General features: G+C 45.0%; 1 pseudogene and 1 gene segment (V, D, J or C); both read right to left on the reverse strand.

Moving 5' to 3' along the window:
* Positions 1–9,937: 9,937 nt before the first annotated feature.
* Positions 9,938–11,480, reverse strand: LOC124012216 (annotated as a pseudogene).
* A 13,374-nt stretch (positions 11,481–24,854) lies between these two features.
* Positions 24,855–25,590, reverse strand: LOC124012573. The segment is given in 1 exon segment: positions 24,855–25,590. A coding segment is annotated over 1 exon segment (240 nt).
* Positions 25,591–25,913: the final 323 nt, after the last annotated feature.

Here is a 25,913-nt window from a genome sequence, read left to right on the forward strand (position 1 = left end):
ATTCAATGGTTATAGTTAATTCTTACAATTTCTATTGAGCTACTTTTGAAAGCAAACGTTGAATTAAAAACATTATTGGCATTGTTGAAATCGATTTTCATAATAGCAAACTAGGACTGATGGTTTGGTTTGTTGGCTTGTTTGCTTGGTTACCAAGGCAACTACTGTAGCTATCTAGCTAGCTGCTTCAGTGGATGTTAAACACATTTCTGCCTGCAAATGAACACATTTCTAGCGACAAATGTGTTGAATTATAGCCACGGTATAAAAGGGATAATCAATTCGGGCGTTGAGTCTCCGTTACTTAATCCCACCTTGTAGCACAACAAAATGTGGAAAAAGTCACACAAGTCCACATTTGATCATAATGATTTATAAAAAGATCTTGTTGTGGTTCATTCTTTATTATCAAATGAGGAGAGACACACTTATCACACAAGTCAGAGTTATACATAAACTAAATCTTTATTCACTTATTAATAAGGAAAGCAGATCACACCACACACACAAGTGAATGATGTGTTCTCTGCAATAATGAGGCCGGTCAACCCAACACTCTTGGCTGTTGCCCTGACACAAAGCGTCGTCCGGGTTTGGCTGGGGTAGGCCATCGTTGTAAATAAGAATCTGACTTGCCTAGTTAAATAAAGGTTAAATAATGTTTTCTTAAATAAAACATTCTACTGGATATCCTTCAAAGCTCCTCATGTTGGACAGTAGTGGAGCTCTGTCGCCCTCCTCAGACCACGGTGTGTAATGGCAGTCTGTGTATGCGTAGAATTGTTGGGAGCACATGTAGTGTGTGCATCTTTTTTTTGTTTATTTTCATACGGTTTACTTTCCGTTAGTCAGCACCTCTACAAAGATTGTTTTGCTTTTTACCATCCAATCATAAAACCCCCCCATAAAAAACAACAACATTATTATAGTTAAACTATGTTTAAAACTACAGCATCATGTCGATCTCATGGACAGTCGATCATTACATCTACACTTACATCTACTTACATCTATATCAGACATACCTCATATCAGAGGTGTTTGTATTTTAACAGGATGCCCGTTAGCTGTTGCAAAAGCAGAAGCTACTCTTCTTGGGGTCCACATGAAACATGACATAATACAGAACATTAATAGACAAGAACAGCTCAAAGACGGAACTACGTTTACAACTTGGTATGTGTGTGTGTCAGAGCTCTGTGTAAGTTGATGAAGTAAACCATTTGGAATTTTCAACACATTAATGTTTCTTATACAAAGAAGAAGTAATGCAGATAGTCTCTCCTCAACTCTTAGCCAAGAGAGACTGGCATGCATAGTATTTACAGTGCCTTCGGAAAGAATTCAGACCCCTTGACTTTTTCCATGTTTTGTTACATTACATCCTTCTTCTAAAATTGATTAAATATATATTTTTTTCTCAGCAATCTACCCCATGACAAATCAAAACAGGTTTTTAGAATTTGTATACATTTATTAAAACAAAAAACAGAAATACCTTATTTACATAAGTATTCACACTCTTTGCTATGAGACTCGAAATTGAGCTGAGGTGCATCCTGTTTCCATTGATCATCCTTGAGATGTTTCTACAACTTGATTGGAGTCCATCTGTGGTAAATTCAATTGATTGGACATGATTTGGAAAGGCACACACCTGTCTATTTAAGATCCCACAGTTGACAGTGCATGTCAGAGCAAAAACCAAGCCTTGAGGTCGAAGTACCAAGACAGGAATGTGTTGTGGTCTGGGGAAGGGTACCAAAACATTTCTGCAGCATTGAAGGTCCCTAAGAACACAGTGGCCTCCATCATTTTTTAATTGAAAAAGTTTTCAGCCACCATGACTATTCCTAGTGCTATTTAAACTGAGCAATCGGGGGGAGAAGGGCCTTGGTCAGGGAAGTGACCAAGAACCCAATGGTCACTCTGACAGAGCTCTAGAGTTCCGCTGTGGAGGTGAGAGAACCTTCCAGAAGGACCACCATCTCTGCAGCACTCCACCAATCAGGCCGTTATGGTTCAGTGACGGAAGCATCACAGTAAAAGGCACATCCCTACGGTGAAGCATGGTGGTGGCGGCATCATGGTGTGTGGATGATTTTCAGTTACAAGAACTGGGAGACTAGTCAGGATCGACGCAAAGATGAACGGAGCAAAGCACAGAGAGATCCTTGATGAAAATCTGCTCCAGGGTGCTCAGGACCTCATGCTGGGAAGAAGGTTCACCTTCTTCCCAGCAACAAACCTAAGCACACAGCCAAGACAACAAACCTAAGCACACAGCCAAGACAACGCAGGAGTGGCTTCGGGACAAGTCTCTGAATTTCCTTGAGTGGCCTAGCCAGATCCCGTACTTGTACCTGATCGAACATCCCTGGAGAGACCTGAAAATAGCTGTGCAGCAACGCTCCTCATCCAACCTGACCGTGCTTGAGAGGAACTGCAGAGAGGAATGGGAGAAACTACCCGAATACAGGTGTGACATGCTTATAGCGTCTTACCCAAGAAGACTCTAGACTGTAATTGCTGCCAAAGGTGCTTCAACAAAGTACTGAGTAAATAGTCTGAATACTTATATAAATGTGATATTTCCAATTGTTTTCTAATACACTTGCAAACATTTTCTTAAACTGCAATCCCGTTAACGGGATCAATATGACAACAGCCAGTGAAAGTGCAGGGCGCCAAATTCAAACAACAGAAATCTCAAAATTAAAATTCCTCAAGCATACAAGTATTTCACACCATTTTAAAGATACACTTCTTGTTAATCTCACAACAGTGTCCGATTTAAAAAAGGATTTACAGCGAAAGCACCAATAACGATTATGTTAGGTCACCGCAAAATCACAGAAAAACACAGCCATTTTTCCAAAGACATGAGTCACAAAAATCAGAAATAGAGATAAAATTAATCACTAACCTTTGATGATCTTCATCAGATGACACTCATAGGAGTTCATGTTACATAATACATATATGTTTTGTTTGATAAAGTTCATATTGATATCCAAAAACCTCAGTTTACATTGGCGCCATGTTCAGAAATGCCTCCAAAATATCCGGAGAAATTGCATAGAGCCACATCAAATAACATAAAAACTCATCATAAACTTTTCTGAAAGATACATGTTTTTACATAGAATTAACGATACACTTGTTCTTAATGCAACCGCTGTGTTAGATTTCAAATAAGCTTTATGGCAAAAGCACAATATTCAATAATCTGAGAACAGCGTTCAGCCACAAAAGCAAGCTATACGGTTACCCGCCAAATAGTGAAATCAACAAAAGTCATAAATAGCGTTATAAATCTTCACTTACTTTTGCAGATCTTCATCGGAATGCACTCCCAGGACTCCCACTTCCACAAGAAATGTTAGTTTTGTTCGGTAATGTCCATAATTTATGTCCAAATAGCTATTTTTGTTCGTGCATTTGGTAAACAAATCCAAAGTCATGAAGCGCGTTCACTAAAAGCAGACAAAATGTTAAAATGTTCCATAACAGTTAGTAGAAACATGTCAAACTATGTATTCAATCAATCTTTAGGATGTTTTTAACATAAATCTTCAATAATGTTCCAACCGGGGAATTCCATTGTCTTCAGAAGTACGATGGAACAGAGCTCACTCTCGCATGAACGTGCATGGTCAGTGCATGTTGAAGTCATGGCAGACCTTACTCATTCCCTTCTGCTTCGGCCCCACCTCACAGTAGAAGCATCAGACAAGGTTCTAAAGACTGTTGACATCTAGTGGAAGCCGTAGGAAGTGCAAACAGACCCATAACCCACTGTGTATTCGATAGGCGATGAGTTGAAAACCTACAAAGCTCAGATATCCCACTTCCTGGTTGGATTTTTCTCTCAGGTTTTTGCCTGCCATATGAGTTCTGATATACTCAGACATTATTCAAACAGTTTTAGAAACTTCAGAGTGTTTTCTATCCAATAATAATAATACTATGCATATATTAGTAATTGGGACTGAGGAGCAGGCAGTTTACTCTGGGCACCTTTTCATCCAAGCTACTCAATACTGCCCCTGCAGCCATAAGAAGTTAAATGGTTTTTGCTTTGTCATTATGGGGTATTGTGTGTAGATTGATGAGGAAAACAATTCACTCAGTTTTAGAATAAGGCTGTAATGTAACAAATTGTGGAAAAAGTCAAGAGGTCTGAATACGTTCCGAATGAGCTGCATATCATCGCTCTGATTGAAATTAAGATCAAGACGTGCTGCTCTGTTCTGGGCCAGCACCTAGGTCTTTCCTTGCAGCAGTCGACCACATGACGAGACACTAATCAAGATAAGACAAAACTAGTGTCTGCTGGACTTGCTTTTTGGAATGTGGTGTCAAAAAAGCAGAGCATCTCTTTATTACGGACAACCTCTCCCCATCTTTACAACCATTGAATATATATGTTTTGGCCATGACAGTTTTCAAACTAAGGTAACACCAAGTAATTTAGTCTCCTCAACAGCCACACCATTCATTTACAGATTCATCTGAGGTCTAGAGCTTAGGGAATAATTTGTACCAAATACATTGCTCTTAGTTTTAGAGATGTTCAGGACCAGTTTATTACTGGCCACCCAATCCAAAACAGACTGCAACCCTTTGTTAAGGGTTTCAGTGACTTCATTAGCTGTGGTTGCTGATGCGTATATGGTTGAATCATCAGCATACATGGACACTCATGCCTTGTTTAATGCCAGTGGCAGGTCATTGGTAAAAATGGAAAAGAGTAGAGGAACTAGAGAGCTGCCCTGCGGTACACCACACTTGACATGTTTGACATTAGAGAATCTTCCATTAAAGAAAATCATCTGAGTACTATTAGATAGATAGCGATGAATCCATGATATGGCAGAGGTTGAAAAGCCATAACACATATATTTTCTCAAAACCAGGTTATCATCAATAATATTTCATTTTCATAATTAAGCAGATACTTTTATCCAGAGCGACTTACAGTAGTGAGTGTACAGATTTTTGTACTGGTCCCCGATGGGAATCAAACCCACAACGCTGGTGTTGCAAGCAACATGCTCTACCTACTGAGCCATAAGGGACCAGTCTGTCACTTTCAAATTCGGGCTGCTAGATTTTGTACTCCGTCTTGCAGCTGTGCTGTGCGCTGGGCCTTCCTGTTAACATAGCTCGCCTGGTGGTCATCCTGCGCCACTCATCCCATTGCCCTAACTTCACCCTGTGCCTCATGCTGAACCCAGCGTCCCCCGACATCCTGTTCCTAGCCACGGTGCCGGTGCGGATCTATACATTCCTGCACGGCTGGACTCTGCGCAGTGTCCCCTGTAATCTAGCCATTTTCCACTCTAATCGGCATCCAGCGCCATCTCCACATGCTCTACCCACAGAAGTGGAGCCAAGGGGAGGCGGCGCTGTTCCTGGCCCTGTGGTGGCTCGCCTGCATCCTGACTTCCCCCGATGTGGCCACTCACAAAGTAGACGATGGCAAGCTCAAGTGCAGGTGACACACAGGCTCCGATGCTGAAAGAGCAGTTGTCCTTGTCTTGGAGACCCTACTGAAGTTCGTGGTCCCATTCTCTATGTGGTCATGTCCTACATCTGCCTCCACCGGCGGTTGAACTGCCCAATTGAGGCGTCGGCAGTGCTGCTGTGCCACAGGAGCGCAGCAGCACATGTCGTCCGGAGCTTTACGTTTATCAACAGCTGCCTGGACCCCTTCTTGTACGTCTTCATCTCACAAAGGAGGCCAAGTAATCGTCTGAGCACAGGATGCAGGTACTCCCAAAACGAAATATACATTTGTAAGGTGTTGGGTTGCTGACTCTGGGTCTGTATAGCCTGTACCTTTATTTTATTTTTAATAATTTGTTTTACTCACTTTTTCTCCCCAATTACATGTTATCCAAATGTTTAGTAGTTACTGTCTTGTCTCATCACTCCGAAACACAACCCAACCAAGCCACACTGCTTCTTAACACAGCACACATCCAACCCAGAAGCCAGCCACACCAATGTGTAAGAGGAAACACCATACACCTAGCAACCTGGTTAGCGTGCACTGCGCCCAACCCGCCAGAGTTGCTAGTGCACGATGAGACAAGGATATCCCTGCCGGCCAAACCCTCCCTAACCCGGATAACGCTAGGCCAATTGTGCGCCACCCCATGGGCCTCCCGGTCATGACAGAGCCTGGGCTCGAGCCCAGAGACTCTGGTGGCACAGCTCCCGGGTGGCGCATTGCCTTAAACCACTGCGCCATCCGGGAGGCTAACCTGTACTTTCTATGTATCCATCTGGTAGCCTAGATTTGTTCCTTTGGTGACCTATCGCCCTTCAAGGTTGACCTCCATTGGTCAAATCCATATTCTATTGCTCCTCAGCTCTCCTATACATAAAGAAATGGATTTGGATTTCATGAATAAATATTTGTTTTATTTATCTTGAAGTAGTCTACAGGTAGGCTAGTTCTGCTTTGGTTCAGAGGAGCTCTAACTTCCCAGAGTGTTGGACTATTTCATCATACTGTCACGCCCTGACCATAGAGAGCTGTTTATTCTCTATGTTGGTTAGGTCGGGGTGTGATTAAGAGTTATCTTGGGGAATTATATCTATGTTGGCCTGATATGGTTCCCAATCAGAGGCAGCTGTTTATCGTTGTCTCTGATTGGGGATCATGTTTAGGTAGCCATTTCCCCATTGTATTTGTGGGATCTTGACTATGTTTGTGTGTAGTTGCTTTCTGCACTGCATGTAGCTTCACGTTTCGTTTATTCGCTTTATTATTTTTGTGCTTTAAGTTTCTCTGCTTTAAGTTTCTCTTCCAAATAAAAGCATGGAAACATACCACGCTGCATCTTGGTCCACTCCTTATAACGATCGTGACACATACAGTACTGTGTGCCTCATTCTACATCAAGATCTTGACAGGTACATAATCAGTGAGCACAATGGAAAAACACACTAGATGTATGCAACAACATTTCTGCCTAAATAGATCAATAAAAGCATGAATTTCAAACCTTGCACCACTCTGATGCCCAACATGGGTTCAACCATGTTCGTTTCAGTTTAAGCCACAACAAGAAGTGAGACGACTCGCCAACACTGTATTTCAGATGTAAAAACACCTGATACATGGACAAACAACTTTATCCCCATCCAAAGGATTATGCCTTTCCTTTCAAAATGAGAAAAAAGGCTAAATCCTCAATATTGATACTATAAACCTTGTATTCAACACTATAAGCTATATGTTTTATATGAAAGAGAAGCCCTCAACACCTCTGATATGACTTATATGGCTCTGTCAGTACACCCTCCTCCCTCTGCCACCTATCATTAGTCCCCAGTGTAGATGCAAGGATTGACCATACATGAGAACGACACAATACAAAACATATTTTGAAACTAGAACCATTTTGATTATGATAGGGTTACGCACACCACAAAATGTTTTGTAGATGTGCTGACTGTATGAAGAAAACTGTATAAAACGAAAGAATGAAAGATGTACACTACATATGCTCCCAACAATTTAATGGGTATGTGTAGTCTGTGACTTTCTTTTTATACGGATCTGGAGGACCTTGAACTTAAAGTTAAACACCCGCTCTACACATCACACAAACGGCCATTACGCAGTGTGGTCAGAGGAGGGTGACAGAGCACCACTACTCTCCATCTTGAGAAGGTTTGAAACGTACAAAGGCAGTAATTCTACTGTTAAACTTAATTGACCTTCTGAGGCAGACAACCACTGTTGATGGACATAAACCACTGTGTAAGTGGGTCAAACTAGGCCTCATTTAAGATATAGTTGTTACATTGTGTGGTTTATGATTTTAGTTTTCTCAAATATGATATACACTAGGCCTACTTTTGGAATCTGCTGACGTCATTTATCGGTGTGTGTACACGTGCACGGTGCATGTATGTGCGTAAAATATGAAAGCTTTGCATATCAGTCCTGCCTCATTGCTCCACATACTTTTAAAACCCCAGTGTTGATCAGTGACTGTTCACTCCTTCAGAGCCACTGACACGCAGCATAATGATGATGTCACTGATTCTACTGCTGGGGACACTGGGGCTCCTTGTTCAGGGTGAGAAACACTTTGACTAACTTTGAATCATTATGGATTTGGCTTCAGAGTTACACTTCATTCTTTTATTTGACTGTTTTTTTATTTAACATTTTGCTTAAAAGGCTATGCTTTACGATATGCTTGTTGTTGTGATAACCTTATTAATCAACCTTTTTCCACTTTGTTTTATCTTTCAGAATCATCAGCAGATATAATTCTGACTCAGTCTCCTAAATCTCAGTCTGTTAGTCCAGGAGAGACTGTCTCTATCAGCTGTACAGCCAGTTCAAGTACCAGCAATGTGCTTAGCTGGTACCTGCAGAAACCTGGAGAAGCTCCTAAACTCCTGGTTTATTATGCTACAAACCGTCAGTCTGGGATTCCAGGTCGTTTCAGTGGGAGTGGATCTGGTAGTTCTTATACTCATTACACTCTGACCATCAGTGGAGTCCAGGAAGAAGATGCAGGAGATTACTACTGTCAGCAGGGTCAGAGCTTTCCATTCACACAGTGTTAGAGCGTCGTACAAAAACCTCCCTCAGCTAAAGAGGAACGGAGTCTCCCTTATTCTAAAGTATTCTAAACACCAATTCTTCAAAATATGACACTACAATAATGTAATTGTTTAGGCTTGTCTATGGATTATGATACTGTACATAACTCTCAAAATATTCTGCAAATGTTAAATCTTTGTTTAACACACTGGGACCACTAAGGATACAGTTGTAGAAAAGGCTTTCTTTTGAAAGACGTTGAACAAAATTCAGAAGAGGTTTAGATTTTTTTTCAAGCTTTGATTCATCTTCATATTGTAAGAAGCACTCATTTCATTACGCAATAGCATGAATGTTGATCCAGTCCGAACCCAACTATTTATGCCCTACTCAACTTCGAATACCCCTCCAACCTTGAGTGAATACAGTCATATCGATTCTATTCAAGAAGTACTACTTTAATAAGATTATTATACATGTCACAAATGTAGTCTACATACTGTATACAAAGCCATAAAAAGACTGCGAATTACCCGATTTAAAACGTTATGCAAAGTCCAGTGTAAAGTCTGCTTCCCCAGCCCATGTTCTGTTCTTTAGTCAGACACACAGCTGCCCCAGTCCCAGAGTATTTGAGGCTGAGTGATTGTGAGCTCTGGTTGAGTTGAAACTCAGATTTACATGGGCAGGGTGACCGCAGCACTCCCAGAATACAGCAGTAACATGGCCAGATGTTCACCTGTTCCCAGAAAGTTCCATTGAACTTAGAGCACATGGCTTCAGTATTGGTAACATCCAGAGTCATATATTTAGAGACTTAGGCCAACTTTTAGAGTTTGTAATATTGTTCTAATTCTAGACATTCAGTTACACAGCATCGTTGTAATGTTAATGGGGATCTACTATGCCTGCCACAGAATGTTGAAGTGTCATGTAAACACATCATAATGCAGAAACCTCCATATCCTCTCTAATACATGGCTCTGGTAACATAAAGACTGATGAGTTAGGAACATGGCTTCAGTATTAGTATCACTGTAGATATAATTTTGACTGGTACCAAATGTGGCCCAATCAGCCAAACATTCATTGAGAAAGGCTGATGAGTAAAATGTATTTGTAAAATCTCTTTCCAGGGCAGAGAGCTCAACATTCTTTATTCAAATGCAATAAATCTAAAGTATATATATATATATATCCAGGCAAACAATTTAAAATATTGAACGTCTTTATTATCTCAACATGTCAGAACCAACAGCATTACAGTAATTATGTTCAGAACACATGTGTGGCAGGTAGCCTAGTGGGTTGAGCGTTGGACTTTAAACCGAAAGGTTGCAAGATCAAATCCCTAAGCTGACAAGGTATAAATATGTCGTTCTGCCCCTTAACAAGGCAGATAACCCACTGTTCCTAGGCTGTCATTGAAAATAAGAATTTGTTCTTAACTGACTTTCCTAGTGAAAGCCAAACAGATCTATCATTGTTGTTTGTTCCATAATGCTACACAAGTGCACTAGTATTGCTGGAACAGTAAGAAGACTAGGGTCAGGGTAGGGAACTCCTTCAGAACACTGTTCTCTCCTCAGAGAGCAGAGACTGGGAGCTCTGGGTGGCCTCACAGGTCACAGAGCCCACCTTCTTCCACTGGTCAACTGGGGAGGGTCAGAGTGCTGCTCCAGCTGTAGTCGCCGTCCTTCTCCAGGACGCCGGGGTTCCCGGTCACCTCCGAGGTGTTACTGCTGCTAACTTCCAACTTCCAGCTCAGCTTCCAGTCTGAGGGGGAGCCCTTGATGGGCAGGCACATGAGTGGCCTTCACCTGCTGCAGCTCCACACTGGAGGGGGGCAGGACTGTCAGGGTGGGAAGAACATCACCTAGGAGACAGGTGGGAAGTTAGGGCAAGGGAACTATCAATCACAAGACTGATACGACAATAATGATGCAGTTTTACATCTTAGCTGTAAATGAAGGCCTTGTTTCTGTTCCTCAAACAAACAGACAGTTAGTTTCACTGTCACTCTCACTTCCCTTTGACTAGCTACTGAAGCTTATTATAACTACACCAGATGACTGAAAATACATTAAACTATTTAAAATATGTTAGCATACTTTCTTTATTATAATGGAATAAAATCCTATGAATCAAACTGCATTTCATTATTAATTCATATGATTGTTTTGAAGAACGTATGAAAAATTATTTATTAATTTATTTAAAACTGGTTGATAAAATGCCTGTGCTGAGGAAGTAAATTCCAGTTGACTGTAAACATCTAACAATATTATACATTTAATTTAAAAGACTCACTAAAATGTTTTAGAAAATTAAGTGTAATTTACAAGACATTCTATCACAAATTGAAAATAAACGTATATTGATATGAACTGCAGAACAGGCTTTCTTCGCAAGACAGCAAGACGTTAACAGATAGCAAATAACACTTAACATAGCATATAAAATGGCAAATTAGATCAAATAAAATAGCAAAACAGGAAATAGATAGCGAAACTAAGCCATACTTTGCAGCTGAATGCTGAAGGAGAAAATGTGAGTTGAATATAACCATCTTTCAACAATTATATACACTTAAAAGACACATTACAATATAATGAATACTGAGACGATTTACGAGACAGGGTCTTTGAACCAAAACTAATTGCTCGAGGTCCAAAGAAAAGGTAAATTCAGCTATTCACAAAAATTGTGACTCATGATCATGCATTGTATTTATTTAATTGTGAATCTTAGTTTCTGGTCTCATATGATCATCGATGCATCTATACAGTATGCAAGGTCAGAAATGTCCCTGTCCCAACACGCTCTAGCGACTCCTTGTAGTGGGCCAGGAGCCTGCAAGCTGACCCTGGTCGCCAGCTGGAAGGTGTTTCCTCCAACACATTGGTACGGCTGGCTTCCCGCTTAAGTGAGCAGGCGAGACGCAGTGTGGCTTGACAGGGGGGGGGGTGTTTTGGAGGAAGCATGTCTCTCGACATACGCTTCTCCCGAGTCCGTAGAGGAGTTGTAGCGATGGGAAAAGATGAACTACAAATTGGGGAGAAAAATTAGTAAATGTGCAACAAAAAACTCCCACAGCTCATCAGGAGGAATCTGACTAGAGGTAGTAATCCCACACCTTTCACATATTATCACTCTATGACATGAGCTCATGAGAAGAGAAACTCAAGCAGACATCTTTAGTGAAGAAACTGTTAACAGTATCCATTATTTTTGAGAAACAAAGAATTAGATGTCTAAAGTCTACTGTCTTCTAGATAGCTCTTAGATCTCTTATTTTTCATCAACCATGGAACACCTGAACTCCAACACCTACAGCATGGGCCCAACCTTCCCACATGTAGGCCCCTTGTTTTCGAAAATCGTCCTGGGGCTGTGCGCTGGGCCTCCCTGGTAACATGCAGTTGAAGTCGGAAGTTTACATACACCTTAGCCAAATACATTTAAACTCCTTTTTTTTCACAATTCCTGACATTTAATCCTAGTAAATATTCCCTGTTTTTTGTAAATTAGGATCACCACTTTATTTTAAGAATGTGAAACGTCAATAGGAGAGAGAATGATTTATTTCAGCTTAAATTCATTTAATCACATTCCCAGTGGGTCAGAAGTTTACATACACTCAATTAGTATTTAGTAGCATTGCCATTAAATTGTTTAACTTGGGTCAAACGTGTCGGGTAGCCTTCCACAAGCTTCCCACAATAAGTTGGCTGAATTTTGGCCCATTCCTCCTGGCAGAGCTGGTGTCTGAGTCAGGTTTGTAGGCCTGCTTGCTCGCACATGCTTTTACAGTTCTGCCCACAAATGTTCTATAGGATTGAGGTCAGGGCTTTGTGATGGCCACTCCAATACCTTGGCTTTGTTGTCCTTAAGCCATTTTGCCACAACTTTGGAAGTATGCTTGGGGTCATTGTTAATTTGGAAGACCCATTTGCTACCAAGCTTTAACTTCCTGACTGATGTCTTGAGGAGATGTTGCTTCAATATATCCACATAATGTTCCTGCCTCATGATGCCATCTATTTTGTGAAGTGCACCAATCCCTCCTGCAGCAAAGCACCCCCACAGCATGCTGTTTTTCAGCTTGCAAGCCTCCCCCTTTTTCCTCCAAACATTATGAGGGTCATTATGGCCAAACAGTTCTATTTTTGTTTCATCAGACTAGAGGACATTTCTCCAAAAAGTACCATCTTTGTCCCCATGTGTAGATGCAAACCCTAGTCTGGCTGTCTTTCTGGCGGTTTCGGAGCAGTGGCTTCTTCCTTGCTGAGAGGCCTTTCAGGTTATGTCGATATAGGACTCGTTTTACTGTTGATATAAATCATTTTGTACCCATTTCCTCCAGCATCTTCACAAGGTCCTTTGCTGTTGTTCTGGGATTGACTTGCACCTTTCGCACCAAAGAACATTCATCTCTAGGAGAACGAGTCTCCTTCCTGAGCAGTAGGATGGCTGCGTGGTCCCATGTTTATACCTGCGTACTATTGATTGTACAGATGAACGTGGTACCTTCAGGCATTTGGAAATTGCTCCCGAGGATGAACCAGACTTGTGTAGGTCTACAATTAATTTTTTGAGGTTTTAGCTGATTTCTTTAGATTTCTCCATGATGTCAAGCAAAGAGGCACCAAGTCTGAAGGTAGGCCTTGAAATACATCCACAGGTAGAACTTGGCATATTGTCATGGATTTCCTCCTCTTCGTCTGAGGAGTAAGGATCGGACCAAAAATCAGCATGGTAAGTGTCCATATTGATTTATTCAAAAACACAACTGAACACTGGAACAAAATAATAAACGTGAAGAAACGAAACAGTCCCGCGTGGCGACTGACACGGAAGACAAACACCCACAAAAACACAGGTAGAAAAAGGCTACCTAAGAATGATTCTCAATCAGAGACAACTAACGACACCTGCCTCTGATTGAGAACCATACTTGGCTGAACACAGAAAACCAACATAGAAAAACAAACAGACTGCCCAGCCCAACTCACGCCCTGACCATACTAAACAAAGACAAAAACAAAAGGAACAAAGGAACAAAGGTCAGAACGTGACACATATATGTCAGATGCAACACATTTGCTACATGGACAGGCAAATTTATCCCCACCCAAAGGATCATACCTTTCGGTTCAAAACAAGAAAAAGGCTAAATCCTAAATAGTGATACTGTAAACCATGTATTCAACACTATAGGCTATATTTCTATATGAATGAGAAGCCCTCAACACCTCTGATACCAGATATGACTGATATGAGTCAGTCTTCCCTCCTCCCTCTGCCACTAATCTTTAGTCCCCAGTGTAGATGCCAAGAATGACAGTCCATGAGATTGACGTGGCACGTTAGTTTAAAACATATTTTGAAACTATAACAGTTTTTTTGTGGTTACGATAGGGGTAATGAAACCACGAGCTGAAGCACATCCCAGTAATGCTTGAATAGGTGCTGACTAATGGAAAGTAAACTGTATAAAAGTAATGAAAGAAAGTTGCACACTATATATGCTCCTAACAATTGAATGGTTCTATAGAGTGTGTGACTTTTTTTATACGGTTCTGGGGACCTTTAACTTAAATTAAAACACCCACTTTACCCGTCTCTCAAACTGCCATTACACACTGTGGTGAGAGGAGAGAGACAGAGCTCCACTAATGTCCACCATTAAAAGGTTTGAAGGACATAATGTAGAGGCAGCAATTCTACTGTTAAGCTTGGTTTACCTTCTCCCGGGACTGACAACCACTGTTGAGGGACATCAAAGACTGTGTGGGCGAGTCAAACCAGGCCCCATTTAGAAATAGTTGTTACAATGTGTGGTATGTCTATGATTTTTGTATTCTCAGATTTGATATACAGTAAGCATACTTCTGGAAACTGGTGACTAATTTTATCGGTGTGTGTGTGTGTGTGTGTATGCACGCATTTGCGTAAAATACATTTGCATATCTGTCCTGCCTCATTGCTCCACATACTTTTAAAACCCCAGTGTTGATCAGTGACTGTTCACTCCTTTCAGAGCCACTGACACGCAGCACAATGATGATGTCACTGATTCTACTGCTGGGGACACTGGGGCTCCTTGTTCAGGGTGAGATACACTTTGACTAACATGGATTCATAATGTGTTTGGCTTCAGAGTTACACTTCTTTCGTTATTTTAACTTGTCAGAATTAAAAAAAAACATGTTAACATTTAACTTGATAGGCTATGCTTTACAATATGTTTGTTGTTGTGATAACCTTACTGTAACGCTCAATTATTGAATAGGTGTGGAGTCAGGAGCAGAGAGCAAAAGGATGCGGGAAAAACACGCTTTAATGTCCAGATTAAATCACATGAACAAAAATAGAAATAAATAATGTGAAAAAATAAAGGACAGCGAGAAACCTGAATGCAAACACTAACCACTCTAACACATACAGATGAACAAGGCCGCTCAAACAGAAGCAGGCTGAACGAACTTAAATAACCCCACCCTAACAACCAAACAAGAAACAGGTGAAACCAATTAGACAAAACCAAATGAACACAGAACAAAGGATCGGTGGCAGCTACGACGACCGCCGAGCGCCACCCGAACTAGAAGGGGAGTCACCTCCTGTAATATTCATGACAGTAACCCTCCCCTGACGCGCAGCTCCCGCAGCGCGCCGACGCCGGCCTCGGGGACGACCCGGGGGCCGAGGCGCCGGGCGATCCGGATGGAGGCGATGGAACTCTCTCAACATAGATGGATCCAGAATATCCCCCACCGGGACCCAGCACCTCTCCTCCGGACCGTACCCCTCCCAGTCAACGAGGTACTGCAAGCCCCTCACCCGGCATCTCGAGTCCAGAATAGCTCGTATCGTGTACGCCGGGGACCCCTCGATGTCCAGAGGGGGCGGAGGGAACCTCACCTTCCTGCATGGGACCAGCTACCACCGGCCTGAGAAGAGACACATGAAACGAGGGGTTAATGCGATAATACGCAGGAAGTAATAATCGATAACAAACCTGGTTTATTCTCCTCAGGACTTTAAATGGCCCTACACACTGCGGACCCAGCTTCCGGCAGGGCAAGCGGAGGGGCAGGTTTCGGGTCGAGAGCCAGACCCTGTCCCCTGGTGCAAACACGGGGGACTCACTGCGGTGACGGTCAGCGCTCTTCTTCTGCCGTCCACTCGCTTGGCGTAATGACTATTGGACGGCCCTCCAGGTCTCCTTAGAGTGCTGCACCCACTCCTCCACCGCAGGAGCCTCAGTCTGGCTCGGATGCCATGGTGCCAGGACCGGCTGGTACCCCAACACACACTCAAATGGTGACATGTTGGTCGAGGAGTGGCTTAGTGAGTTCTGGGCCATTTCTGCCCAGGGGATGTATCTCGCCCACTCCCCTGGCCGGTCCTGGCAATACGACCGCAGAAACCTACCCACCTCCTGGTTCACTCTCTCCACCTGCCCATTACTCTCCAGGTGATACCCTGAGGTCAGGCTGACCGAGACCCCCAGATGTTCCATAAATGCCCTCCACACACGGGAGGTAAACTGGGGACCCCGATCACAAACTATATCCTCAGGCACCCCGTAGTACCGGAAGACATGGGTGAAAAGGGCTTCCGCAGTCTGCAGGGCCGTAGGGACACCGGGCAATGGGATAAGAGGGCAGGACATAGAGAACCGATCCACAACGACCAGGATCGTTGTGTTCCCCTGAGAGGGGGGAAGGTCGGTAAGAAAATCCACCGATAGATGGGTCCACGGCCGTTGTGGAACGGGGAGGGGTTGTAATTTCCCTCGTGGCAGGTGCCTAGGACCCTTACTCTGGGTGCACACCGAACAGGAGGAGACATAGAATCGCACAAGCCTTACCAAGGTGGGCCACCAGTACTTCCTCCTAAGACCTCGCACTGTCCTAGAAATACCTGGGTGACCCGACGAGGGTAGACTATGAGCCCATCAAATAAATGTATCACGAACAGCGAGCGGCACCTACCTACGACCCTCCGGACATTGTGGAGGCGCAGGTTCCTCCCTCAGCGCCCACTCGATGTCCACGTCCACCTCCCATACTACTGGTGCCACCAGCTTAGCTGCCGGAATGATGGGAGTAGGATCGATGGACCGGTCCTCAGTGTCATAGAGTCGGGACATACGAGATAGTAAAACGAAATCTGGTGAAATACATGGCCCACCTTGCCTGACGAGGATTCAGTCTCCTTGCTGATTGGATATACTCCAGGTTACGGTGGTCAGTCCAGATAAGGAAAGGGTGCTTAGCCCCCTCAAGCCAGTGTCTCCACACTTTCAAAGCCTTAACCATAGCCAACAACTCCCTGTCCCCCACATCATAATTCCGCTCCGCTGGCCCGAGCTTCTTCGAAAAAAAGGCACAGGGGCGGAGCTTCGGTGGCGCACCAGAGCGCTGTGAGAGCACCGCTCCAACCCCAGCCTCGGATGCGTCCACCTCTACCATGAACGCCAAAGAAGGGTCCGGATGCGCCAACACCGGCGCCTCCATGAACAGCGCCTTCAACCTACGGAAAGCTCCGTCCGCCTCTGCTGACCACTGCAAATGCACCGCCCCCCCATTCAGCAGTGAGGTAATAGGAGCTGCTACCTGACCAAAACCCCGGATAAACCTCCGGTAGTAATTGGCAAACCCTAAGAACCGCTGCACCTCCTTTACCGTGGTCGGAGTCGGCCAATTACGTACACGGCCTTGACGCGGTCACCCTCCATTACCACCCCCGAGCTGGAAATGTGATAACCCAGGAAGGAAACGGCTCATTTGGAAAACTCACATTTCTCCGCCTTCAAGTACAGGTCATGCTGCAGCAGTCGTCCAAGAACCTTGCGCACCAGAGACACATGCGCAGTGCGTGTAGCGGAGTAGATCAAAATATTGTCAATATACACTACCACACCCTGTCCATGCAAGTCTCTGAGAATCTCATCCACGAAGGATTGAAAGATAGCTGGAGCATTCTTCAACCCGTATGGCATGACGAGGTACTCATAATGGCCAGATGTAGTGCTAAATGCAGTTTTCCACTCATCTCCCTCCCGAATACGCACCAGATTATACGCACTCCTGAGATCCAGTTTCGTGAAGAACTGCGCTCCGTGAAATGATTCCACTGCCGTAGCAATGAGAGGTAGTGGGAAACTAAAACCCATCATGATGGAACTTAGACCTCGATAATCAATACACGGATGCAAACCACCATCCTTTTTCTTCACAAAAAAGAAACTCGAGGAGACGGGTGACATGGAAGGCCGAATGTACCCCTGTCCCAGAGCTTCGGTGACATATGTTTCCATAGCCAACATCTCCTCCTGGGGTAAAGGATACACATGACTCCTGGGGAGTGCAGTGTTTACCTGGAGATTTATCACGCAATCCCCCTGTCGATGGGGTGGTAATTGGGTCGCTTTCTTTTTACTGAAAGCGATAACCAAATCGGCATACTCAGCAGGAATGAGCACGGTGGAAACCTGGTCTGGACTCTCCACCGTTGTCGCACCGATGGAAACCCCTACACACGTGCCTGAAAACTCATCAGACCACCCCTGGAGAGTTCCCTGTTTCCACGTAATCGTCGGATTGTGAATAGCCAGCCAGGGAATCCCCAGCACCACCGGAAACGCAGGTGAATCGATAAGGAACAGACTAATTCGCTCCTTATGATTCCTCTGTGTAATCATCTCCAAAGGAATTGTGGCTTCCCTGACCAGCCCTGACCCTAATGGTCGAATATCTAAAGAGTGCCGGGAAAAGGGGGTTCTACTTTTACTAACAGAATCCTCAACCTCTGAGCGAGTCCGCGATCTATAAAGTTCACAGCTGCACCTGAATCTACTAGCGCCTTATGCTGGAGAGAGGGAAAAAATTTAAGGAAACAAATTAATAAAAACATGTGACCAACAGGAAACTCTGGGAGAGTGTGGTGCTTACTCACCTGGGGTGACCGAGGAGTGTTCTGCCTGCCTTCTCAACTCCCAGATGAGCTCCTCCAGCACCGACCTGAAGTGTGCCCTCTCCGGCCACAACTGGTACAGGAGGAGCCTCCTCCTCCGATCTCCATAGATGCGGCCCCTCCTAGCTCCATCGGGATAGGAGCGGGAGGTTCAGGAGGTGGAATTAACAGAACGTCCGTGAGCAGCTAGCAGATGGTCTAACCGGATCGACAGGTCTATCAGTTCATCCAGGCTAAGCGTAGTGTCCCGACAAGCCAGCTCCCTGCGGACGTCCTCTCTCAGGCTACACCTGTAATGGTCTATCAGGGCCCTGTCGTTCCACCCTGCTCCAGCGGCCAAGGTCCGGAAATCCAGTGCGAAGTCCTGCTCGCTCCTCGTCCCCTGCCTGAGATGGAACAACCTCTCACCCACCGCTTGGCCCTCCCGAAGGTGATCGAACACGGCCCGGAAACGGCGGGTGAACTCCGGGTAGTTGCCCCTCGCTGAGTCGGGCCCGTTCCAGACAGCAATGGCCCACTCCAGGGCTCTACCCGTAAGGCAAGTGACGAGGACACTCACGCTCTCCTCGTCCGAGGGAGCCGGCCGAACGGTGGCCAGGTAGAGGTCTAGTTGAAGCAAGAATCCCTGGCACCACGCCGCTACTCCATCGTTCTCCCTCGGAGGCGTAATGCTCAGAGCGCTGGAACCAGATCCCGCTGGGGGAGATGGTAGATTTGCTGATGGGAGGGTAGGTGGGGTAGTAGGGAGACCACTCCTCTCCCAGCGATCCATCCTCTCCATCATTTGATCCATCGCTGATCCGATGGAGGATGGACGTGTGGTGAAGGACTCTCTCCTCCATCGTGGGAAGAGGGGTGGTCGCTGATCCTGCTGACTCCATCATAAGGTGTGGGCTTCTGTAACGCTCAATGATTGAATAGGTGTGGAGTCAGGCGCAGAGAGCAAAAGGATGCAGGAAAAACACGCTTTAATGTCCAGAATAAATCACAGGAACAAAATAGAAATAAATCATGTGAAACCATAAAGGATGGCGAGAAACCCGAATGCAAACACTAACCACTCTAACACATACAGATGAACAAGCCCGCACAAACAGAAGCGGGCTGAACGAACTTAAATAACCCCACCCTAACAACCAAACAAGAAACAGGTGAAACCAATTAGACAAAACCAAACGAACACAGAACAAAGGATCGGTGGCAGCTAGTAGACCGGCGACGACGACCGCCGAGCGCCACCCGAACTAGAAGGGGAGTCACCTTCGGTAATATTCATGACACTTACTAATCAACCTTTCTTCACTTTTGTTTATCTTTCAGAATCATCAGCAGATATCATTCTGACTCAGTCTCCTAAATCTCAGTCTGTTAGTCCATGAGAGGTTGTCTCTATCAGCTGTACAGCCAGTTCAAGTACTATTAATTATCTCCACTGGTACCTGCAGACACCTGGAGAAGCTCCTAAACTCCTGGTTTATTATGCAACAAACCGTCAGTCTGGGATTCCAGGTCGTTTCAGTGGGAGTGGATCTGGTAGTTCTTATACTCATTACACTCTGATCATCAGTGGAGTCCAGGCTGAAGATGCAGGAGATTACTACTGTCAGCAGAGTAACAGCTTTCCATTCACACAGTGTTAGAGCGTCGTACAAAAACCACCTTCAGCTAAAGAGGAACTGCTCTGACTCAACAACTGCAGAGCTACAGAGTCTCCCGTATTCTAAAAGTCGTCTAAACACCAATTCATCACAATATGACACTACAATAATGTAATTGGTTCGACGTGTCTATGGACTATGATACTGTACATATCTCTCAATATATTCTTCAAAAATGTTAAATCTTTTTTTAACACACTAGGACCACTAAGGATACAGAGCTGTAGAAAATGCTTTATTTTGAAGGACATGTTGAACAAAATTCAGAATAGTTTTAGATGTTTTTTTACGCTTTGATTTATCTTGATATTGTAAAAAGCACTCATTTCATTACACAATAGCATGAATGTTGATCCTGTCCGAACCCAACTATGCCCTACTCAACTTCTTTACCCCTCCAACCACAAAGGAGCGAATACAGTCATATCGATTCCATTCAAGAAGTACTACTTTAATAAGATTATTAACATGTCACATACTGTATACAAAGCCATAAAAAGAATGCCAATTCCCCGAACGTTATTCAAGTCCAGTGTAAAGTCTGCTTCCCCAGTCCATGTTCAGTTCTTTAGTCAGACACACAGCTGCCCCAGTCCCAGAGGATTTGAGGCTGAGTGAATGTGAACTCTGGTTGGGTTGAAACTCAGATTTACATGGGCAGGGTGACCACAACACTCCCAGAATACAGCAGTACCATGGCCAGATGTTCACCTGTTCCCAGAGAGTTCCATTCAGCCTGGAGCACATGGCTTCATAATTGGTAACATCCATAGTCAAATATTTGGAGAGTTAGGCCAACTTTAAGAGTTTGTAATCTTGTTCTAATTCTAGACATTCAGTTCCACAGCATTGTTGTAATGTTAATGGGGATCTACTATGCCTGCCATAGAATGTTGAAGTGTCATGTAAATACATCATAATGCAGAAACCCCAATATCCTGTCTAATACATGGTTCTGGTAACATAAAGACTGATGAGTTAGGAACATGGCTTCAGTATTAGTATCCCTGTAGATATCCTTTTGACTGGTACCAAATGTGGCCCAATCAGCCAAACATTCAATGAGAAAGGCTGATGAGTAAAATGTATTTGTAAAATCTCTTTCCAGGGCAGAGAGCTCAACATTCTTTATTCAAATGCAATAAATCGAAAGTATATATATCCAGGCAAACAATTTAAAATATTGAACGTCTTTATTATCTAAACATGTCAGAACCAACAGCATTACAGTAATTATGTTCAGAACACATGTGTGGCAGGTAGCCTAGTGGGTTGAGTGTTGGACTTTAAACCGAAAGGTTGCAAGATCAAATCCCTAAGCTGACAAGGTAAAAATATGTCGTTCTGCATTTACAATACATTTACATTTAAGTCATTTAGCAGACGCTCTTATCCAGAGCGACTTACAAATTGGTGCATTCACCTTATGACATCCAGTGGAACAGTCACTTTACAATAGTGCATCTAAATCTTAAGGGGGGTGAGAGGGATTACTTATCCTATCCTAGGTATTCCTTAAAGAGGTGGGGTTTCAGGTGTCTCCGGAAGGTGGTGATTGACTCCGCTGTCCTGGCGTCGTGAGGGAGTTTGTTCCACCATTGGGGGGCCAGAGCAGCGAACAGTTTTGACTGGGCTGAGCGGGAGCTGTACTTCCTCAGTGGTAGGGAGGCGAGCAGGCCAGAGGTGGATGAACGCAGTGCCCTTGTTTGGGTGTAGGGCCTGATCAGAGCCTGGAGGTACTGAGGTGCCGTTCCCCTCACAGCTCCGTAGGCAAGCACCATGGTCTTGTAGCGGATGCGAGCTTCAACTGGAAGCCAGTGGAGAGAACGGAGGAGCGGGGTGACGTGAGAGAACTTGGGAAGGTTGAACACAGACGGGCTGCGGTGTTCTGGATGAGTTGAAGGGGTTTAATGGCACAGGCAGGGAGCCCAGCCAACAGCGAGTTGCAGTAATCCAGACGGGAGATGACAAGTGCCTGGATTAGGACCTGCGCCGCTTCCTGTGTGAGGCAGGGTCGTACTCTGCGGATGTTGTAGAGCATGAACCTACAGGAACGGGCCACCGCCTTGATGTTGGTTGAGAACGACAGGGTGTTGTCCAGGATCACGCCAAGGTTCTTGGCGCTCTGGGAGGAGGACACAATGGAGTTGTCAACCGTGATGGCGAGATCATGGAACGGGCAGTCCTTCCCCGGGAGGAAGAGCAGCTCCGTCTTGCCGAGGTTCAGCTTGAGGTGGTGATCCGTCATCCACACTGATATGTCTGCCAGACATGCAGAGATGCGATTCGCCACCTGGTCATCAGAAGGGGGAAAGGAGAAGATTAATTGTGTGTCGTCTGCATAGCAATGATAGGAGAGACCATGTGAGGTTATGACAGAGCCAAGTGACTTGGTGTATAGCGAGAATAGGAGAGGGCCAAGAACAGAGCCCTGGGGGACACCAGTGGTGAGAGCGCGTGGTGAGGAGACAGATTCTCGCCACGCCACCTGGTAGGAGCGACCTGTCAGGTAGGACGCAATCCAAGCGTGGGCCGCGCCGGAGATGCCCAACTCGGAGAGGGTGGAGAGGAGGATCTGATGGTTCACAGTATCGAAGGCAGCCGATAGATCTAGAAGGATGAGAGCAGAGGAGAGAGAGTTAGCTTTAGCAGTGCGGAGCACCTCCGTGATACAGAGAAGAGCAGTCTCAGTTGAATGACTAGTCTTGAAACCTGACTGATTTGGATCAAGAAGGTCATTCAGAGAGAGATAGCGGGAGAGCTGGCCAAGGACGGCACGTTCAAGAGTTTTGGAGAGAAAAGAAAGAAGGGATACTGGTCTGTAATTGTTGACATCGGAGGGATCGAGTGTAGGTTTTTTCAGAAGGGGTGCAACTCTCGCTCTCTTGAAGACGGAAGGGACGTAGCCAGCGGTCAGGGATGAGTTGATGAGCGAGGTGGGTAAGGGAGAAGGTCTCCGGAAATGGTCTGGAGAAGAGAGGAGGGGATAGGGTCAAGCGGGCAGGTTGTTGGGCGGCCGGCCGTCACAAGACGCGAGATTTCATCTGGAGAGAGAGGGGAGAAAGAGGTCAGAGCACAGGGTAGGGCAGTGTGAGCAGAACCAGCGGTGTCGTTTGACTTAGCAAACGAGGATCGGATGTCGTCGACCTTCTTTTCAAAATGGTTGACGAAGTCATCTGCAGAGAGGGAGGAGGGGGAGGGGGAGGAGGATTCAGGAGGGAGGAGAAGGTGGCAAAGAGCTTCCTAGGGTTAGAGGCAGATGCTTGGAATTTAGCGTGGTAGAAAGTGGCTTTAGCAGCAGAGACAGAGGAGGAAAATGTAGAGAGGAGGGAGTGAAAGGATGCCAGGTCCGCAGGGAGGCGAGTTTTCCTCCATTTCCGCTCGGCTGCCCGGAGCCCTGTTCTGTGAGCTCGCAATGAGTTATCGAGCCACGGAGCGGGAGGGGAGGACCGAGCCGGCCTGGAGGATAGGGGACATAGAGAGTCAAAGGATGCAGAGAGGGAGGAGAGGAGGGTTGAGGAGGCAGAATCAGGAGATAGGTTGGAGAAGGTTTGAGCGGAGGGAAGAGATGATAGGATGGAAGAGGAGAGAGTAGTGGGGGAGAGAGAGCGATGGTTGGGACGGCGCGATACCATCCGAGTAGGGGCAGTGTGGGAGGTGTTGGATGAGAGCGAGAGGGAAAAGGATACAAGGTAGTGGTCGGAGACTTGGAGGGGAGTTGCAATGAGGTTAGTGGAAGAACAGCATCTAGTAAAGATGAGGTCGAGCTTATTGCCTGCCTTGTGAGTAGGGGGGGAAGGTGAGAGGGTGAGGTCAAAAGAGGAGAGGAGTGGAAAGAAGGAGGCAGAGAGGAAAGAGTCAAAGGTAGATGTGGGGAGGTTAAAGTCGCCCAGAACATTGAGAGGTGAGCCGTCCTCAGGAAAGGAGCTTATCAAGGCATCAAGCTCATTGATGAACTCTCCGAGGGAACCTGGAGGGCGATAAATGATAAGGATGTTAAGCTTGAAAGGGCTGGTAACTGTGACAGCATGGAATTCAAAGGAGGCGATAGACAGATGGGTAAGGGGAGAAAGAGAGAATGACCACTTGGGAGAGATGAGGATCCCGGTGCCACCACCCCGCTGACCAGAAACTCTCGGGGTGTGCGAGAACACGTGGGCGGACGAAGAGAGAGCAGTAGGAGTAGCAGTGTTGTCTTTGGTGATCCATGTTTCCGTCAGTGCCAAGAAGTCGAGGGACTGGAGGGAGGCATAGGCTGAGATGAACTCTGCCTTGTTGACCGCAGATTGGCAGTTCCAGAGGCTACCGGAGACCTGGAACTCCACGTGGGTCGTGCGCGCTGGGACCACCAGAGTAGGGTGGAGCGTTTGTATGGTCTGTGCAGAGAGGAGAGAACAGGGATAAACAGACACATAGTTGACAGGATACAGAAGAGGCTACGCTAATGCAAAGGAGATTGGAATGACAAGTGGACTACACGTCTCGAATGTTCAGAAAGTTAAGCTACGTAGCAAGAATCTTATTGACTAAAATGATTTAAATGATACAGTACTGCTGAAGTAGGCTAGCTGGCAGTGGCTGCGTTGTTGACACTACACTAATCAAGTCGTTCCGTTGAGTGTAATAGTTTCTGCCCCTGAACAAGGCAGATAACCCACTGTTCCTAGGCTGTCATTGAAAATAAGAATTTGTTCTTAACTGACTTGCCTAGTGAAAGCCAAACAGATCTCTCATTGTTGTTTGTTCCATAATGGTACAAGAGCCAGGTGGAGGAAGATTTCCCATACAGGGTCCAGCCCAGCATTAGACAAGTGTGCTCGTATTGCTGGAACAGTAAGAAGATGTGGAGTCAGAGTGGGGAACTCCTTCAAGACACTGATATCTCCTCACAGAGCGGAGACTGGGATCTCTGGGTGGCCTTACAGGTCACAGAGCCCACCTTCTTCCACTGGTCAACAGGGAGGGTCAGGGTGCTGCTCCAGCTGTAGTGGCCGTCCTTCTCCAGGATGCCGGGGTTCCCGGTCACCTCCCAGGTGTTACTGCTGCTGACTTCCAACTTCCAGCTCAGCTTCCAGTCTGAGGGGGAGCCCTTGATGGCCAGGCACATGAGTGGCCTTCCCCTGCTGCAGCTCCACACTTGAGGGGGGCAGGACTGTCAGAGTGGGAAGAACATCACCTTGGAGACAGGTGGGAAGTTAGGGCAAGGGAACTATCAATCACAAGACTGATACGACAATAATGATGCAGTTTTACATCTTAGCTGTAAATGAAGGCCTTGTCCATCAGTAGGTTTCTGTTCCTCAAACAAACAGACAGTTAGTTTCACCGTCACTCTTTCACTTCCCTTTGACGAGCTACTGAAGCTTATTATAACTACATGAGATGACTGAAAATACATTAAACTATCTTCAAAATGTTACTATTTAAAATATGTTAGCATACTTCCTTTATTATAATGGAATAAAATCCTATGAATCAAACTGCATTTCATTATTAATTCAGATGATTGTTTTGAAGAACATATGAAATTATGAATTTATGAATTTATTTAAAACCGGTTGATAAAATGCCTGTGCTGAGGAAGTAAATTCCAGTTGACTGTAAACATCTAACAATATTATACATTTAATTTAAGACTCACTAAAATGTTTTAGAAAATTAATAGTGTAATTTACAAGACATTCTATCAC

The sequence above is a fragment of the Oncorhynchus gorbuscha genome, linkage group LG24 (genome assembly GCF_021184085.1).
Source record: "Oncorhynchus gorbuscha isolate QuinsamMale2020 ecotype Even-year linkage group LG24, OgorEven_v1.0, whole genome shotgun sequence".
Taxonomy (NCBI): Eukaryota; Metazoa; Chordata; class Actinopteri; order Salmoniformes; family Salmonidae; genus Oncorhynchus; species Oncorhynchus gorbuscha.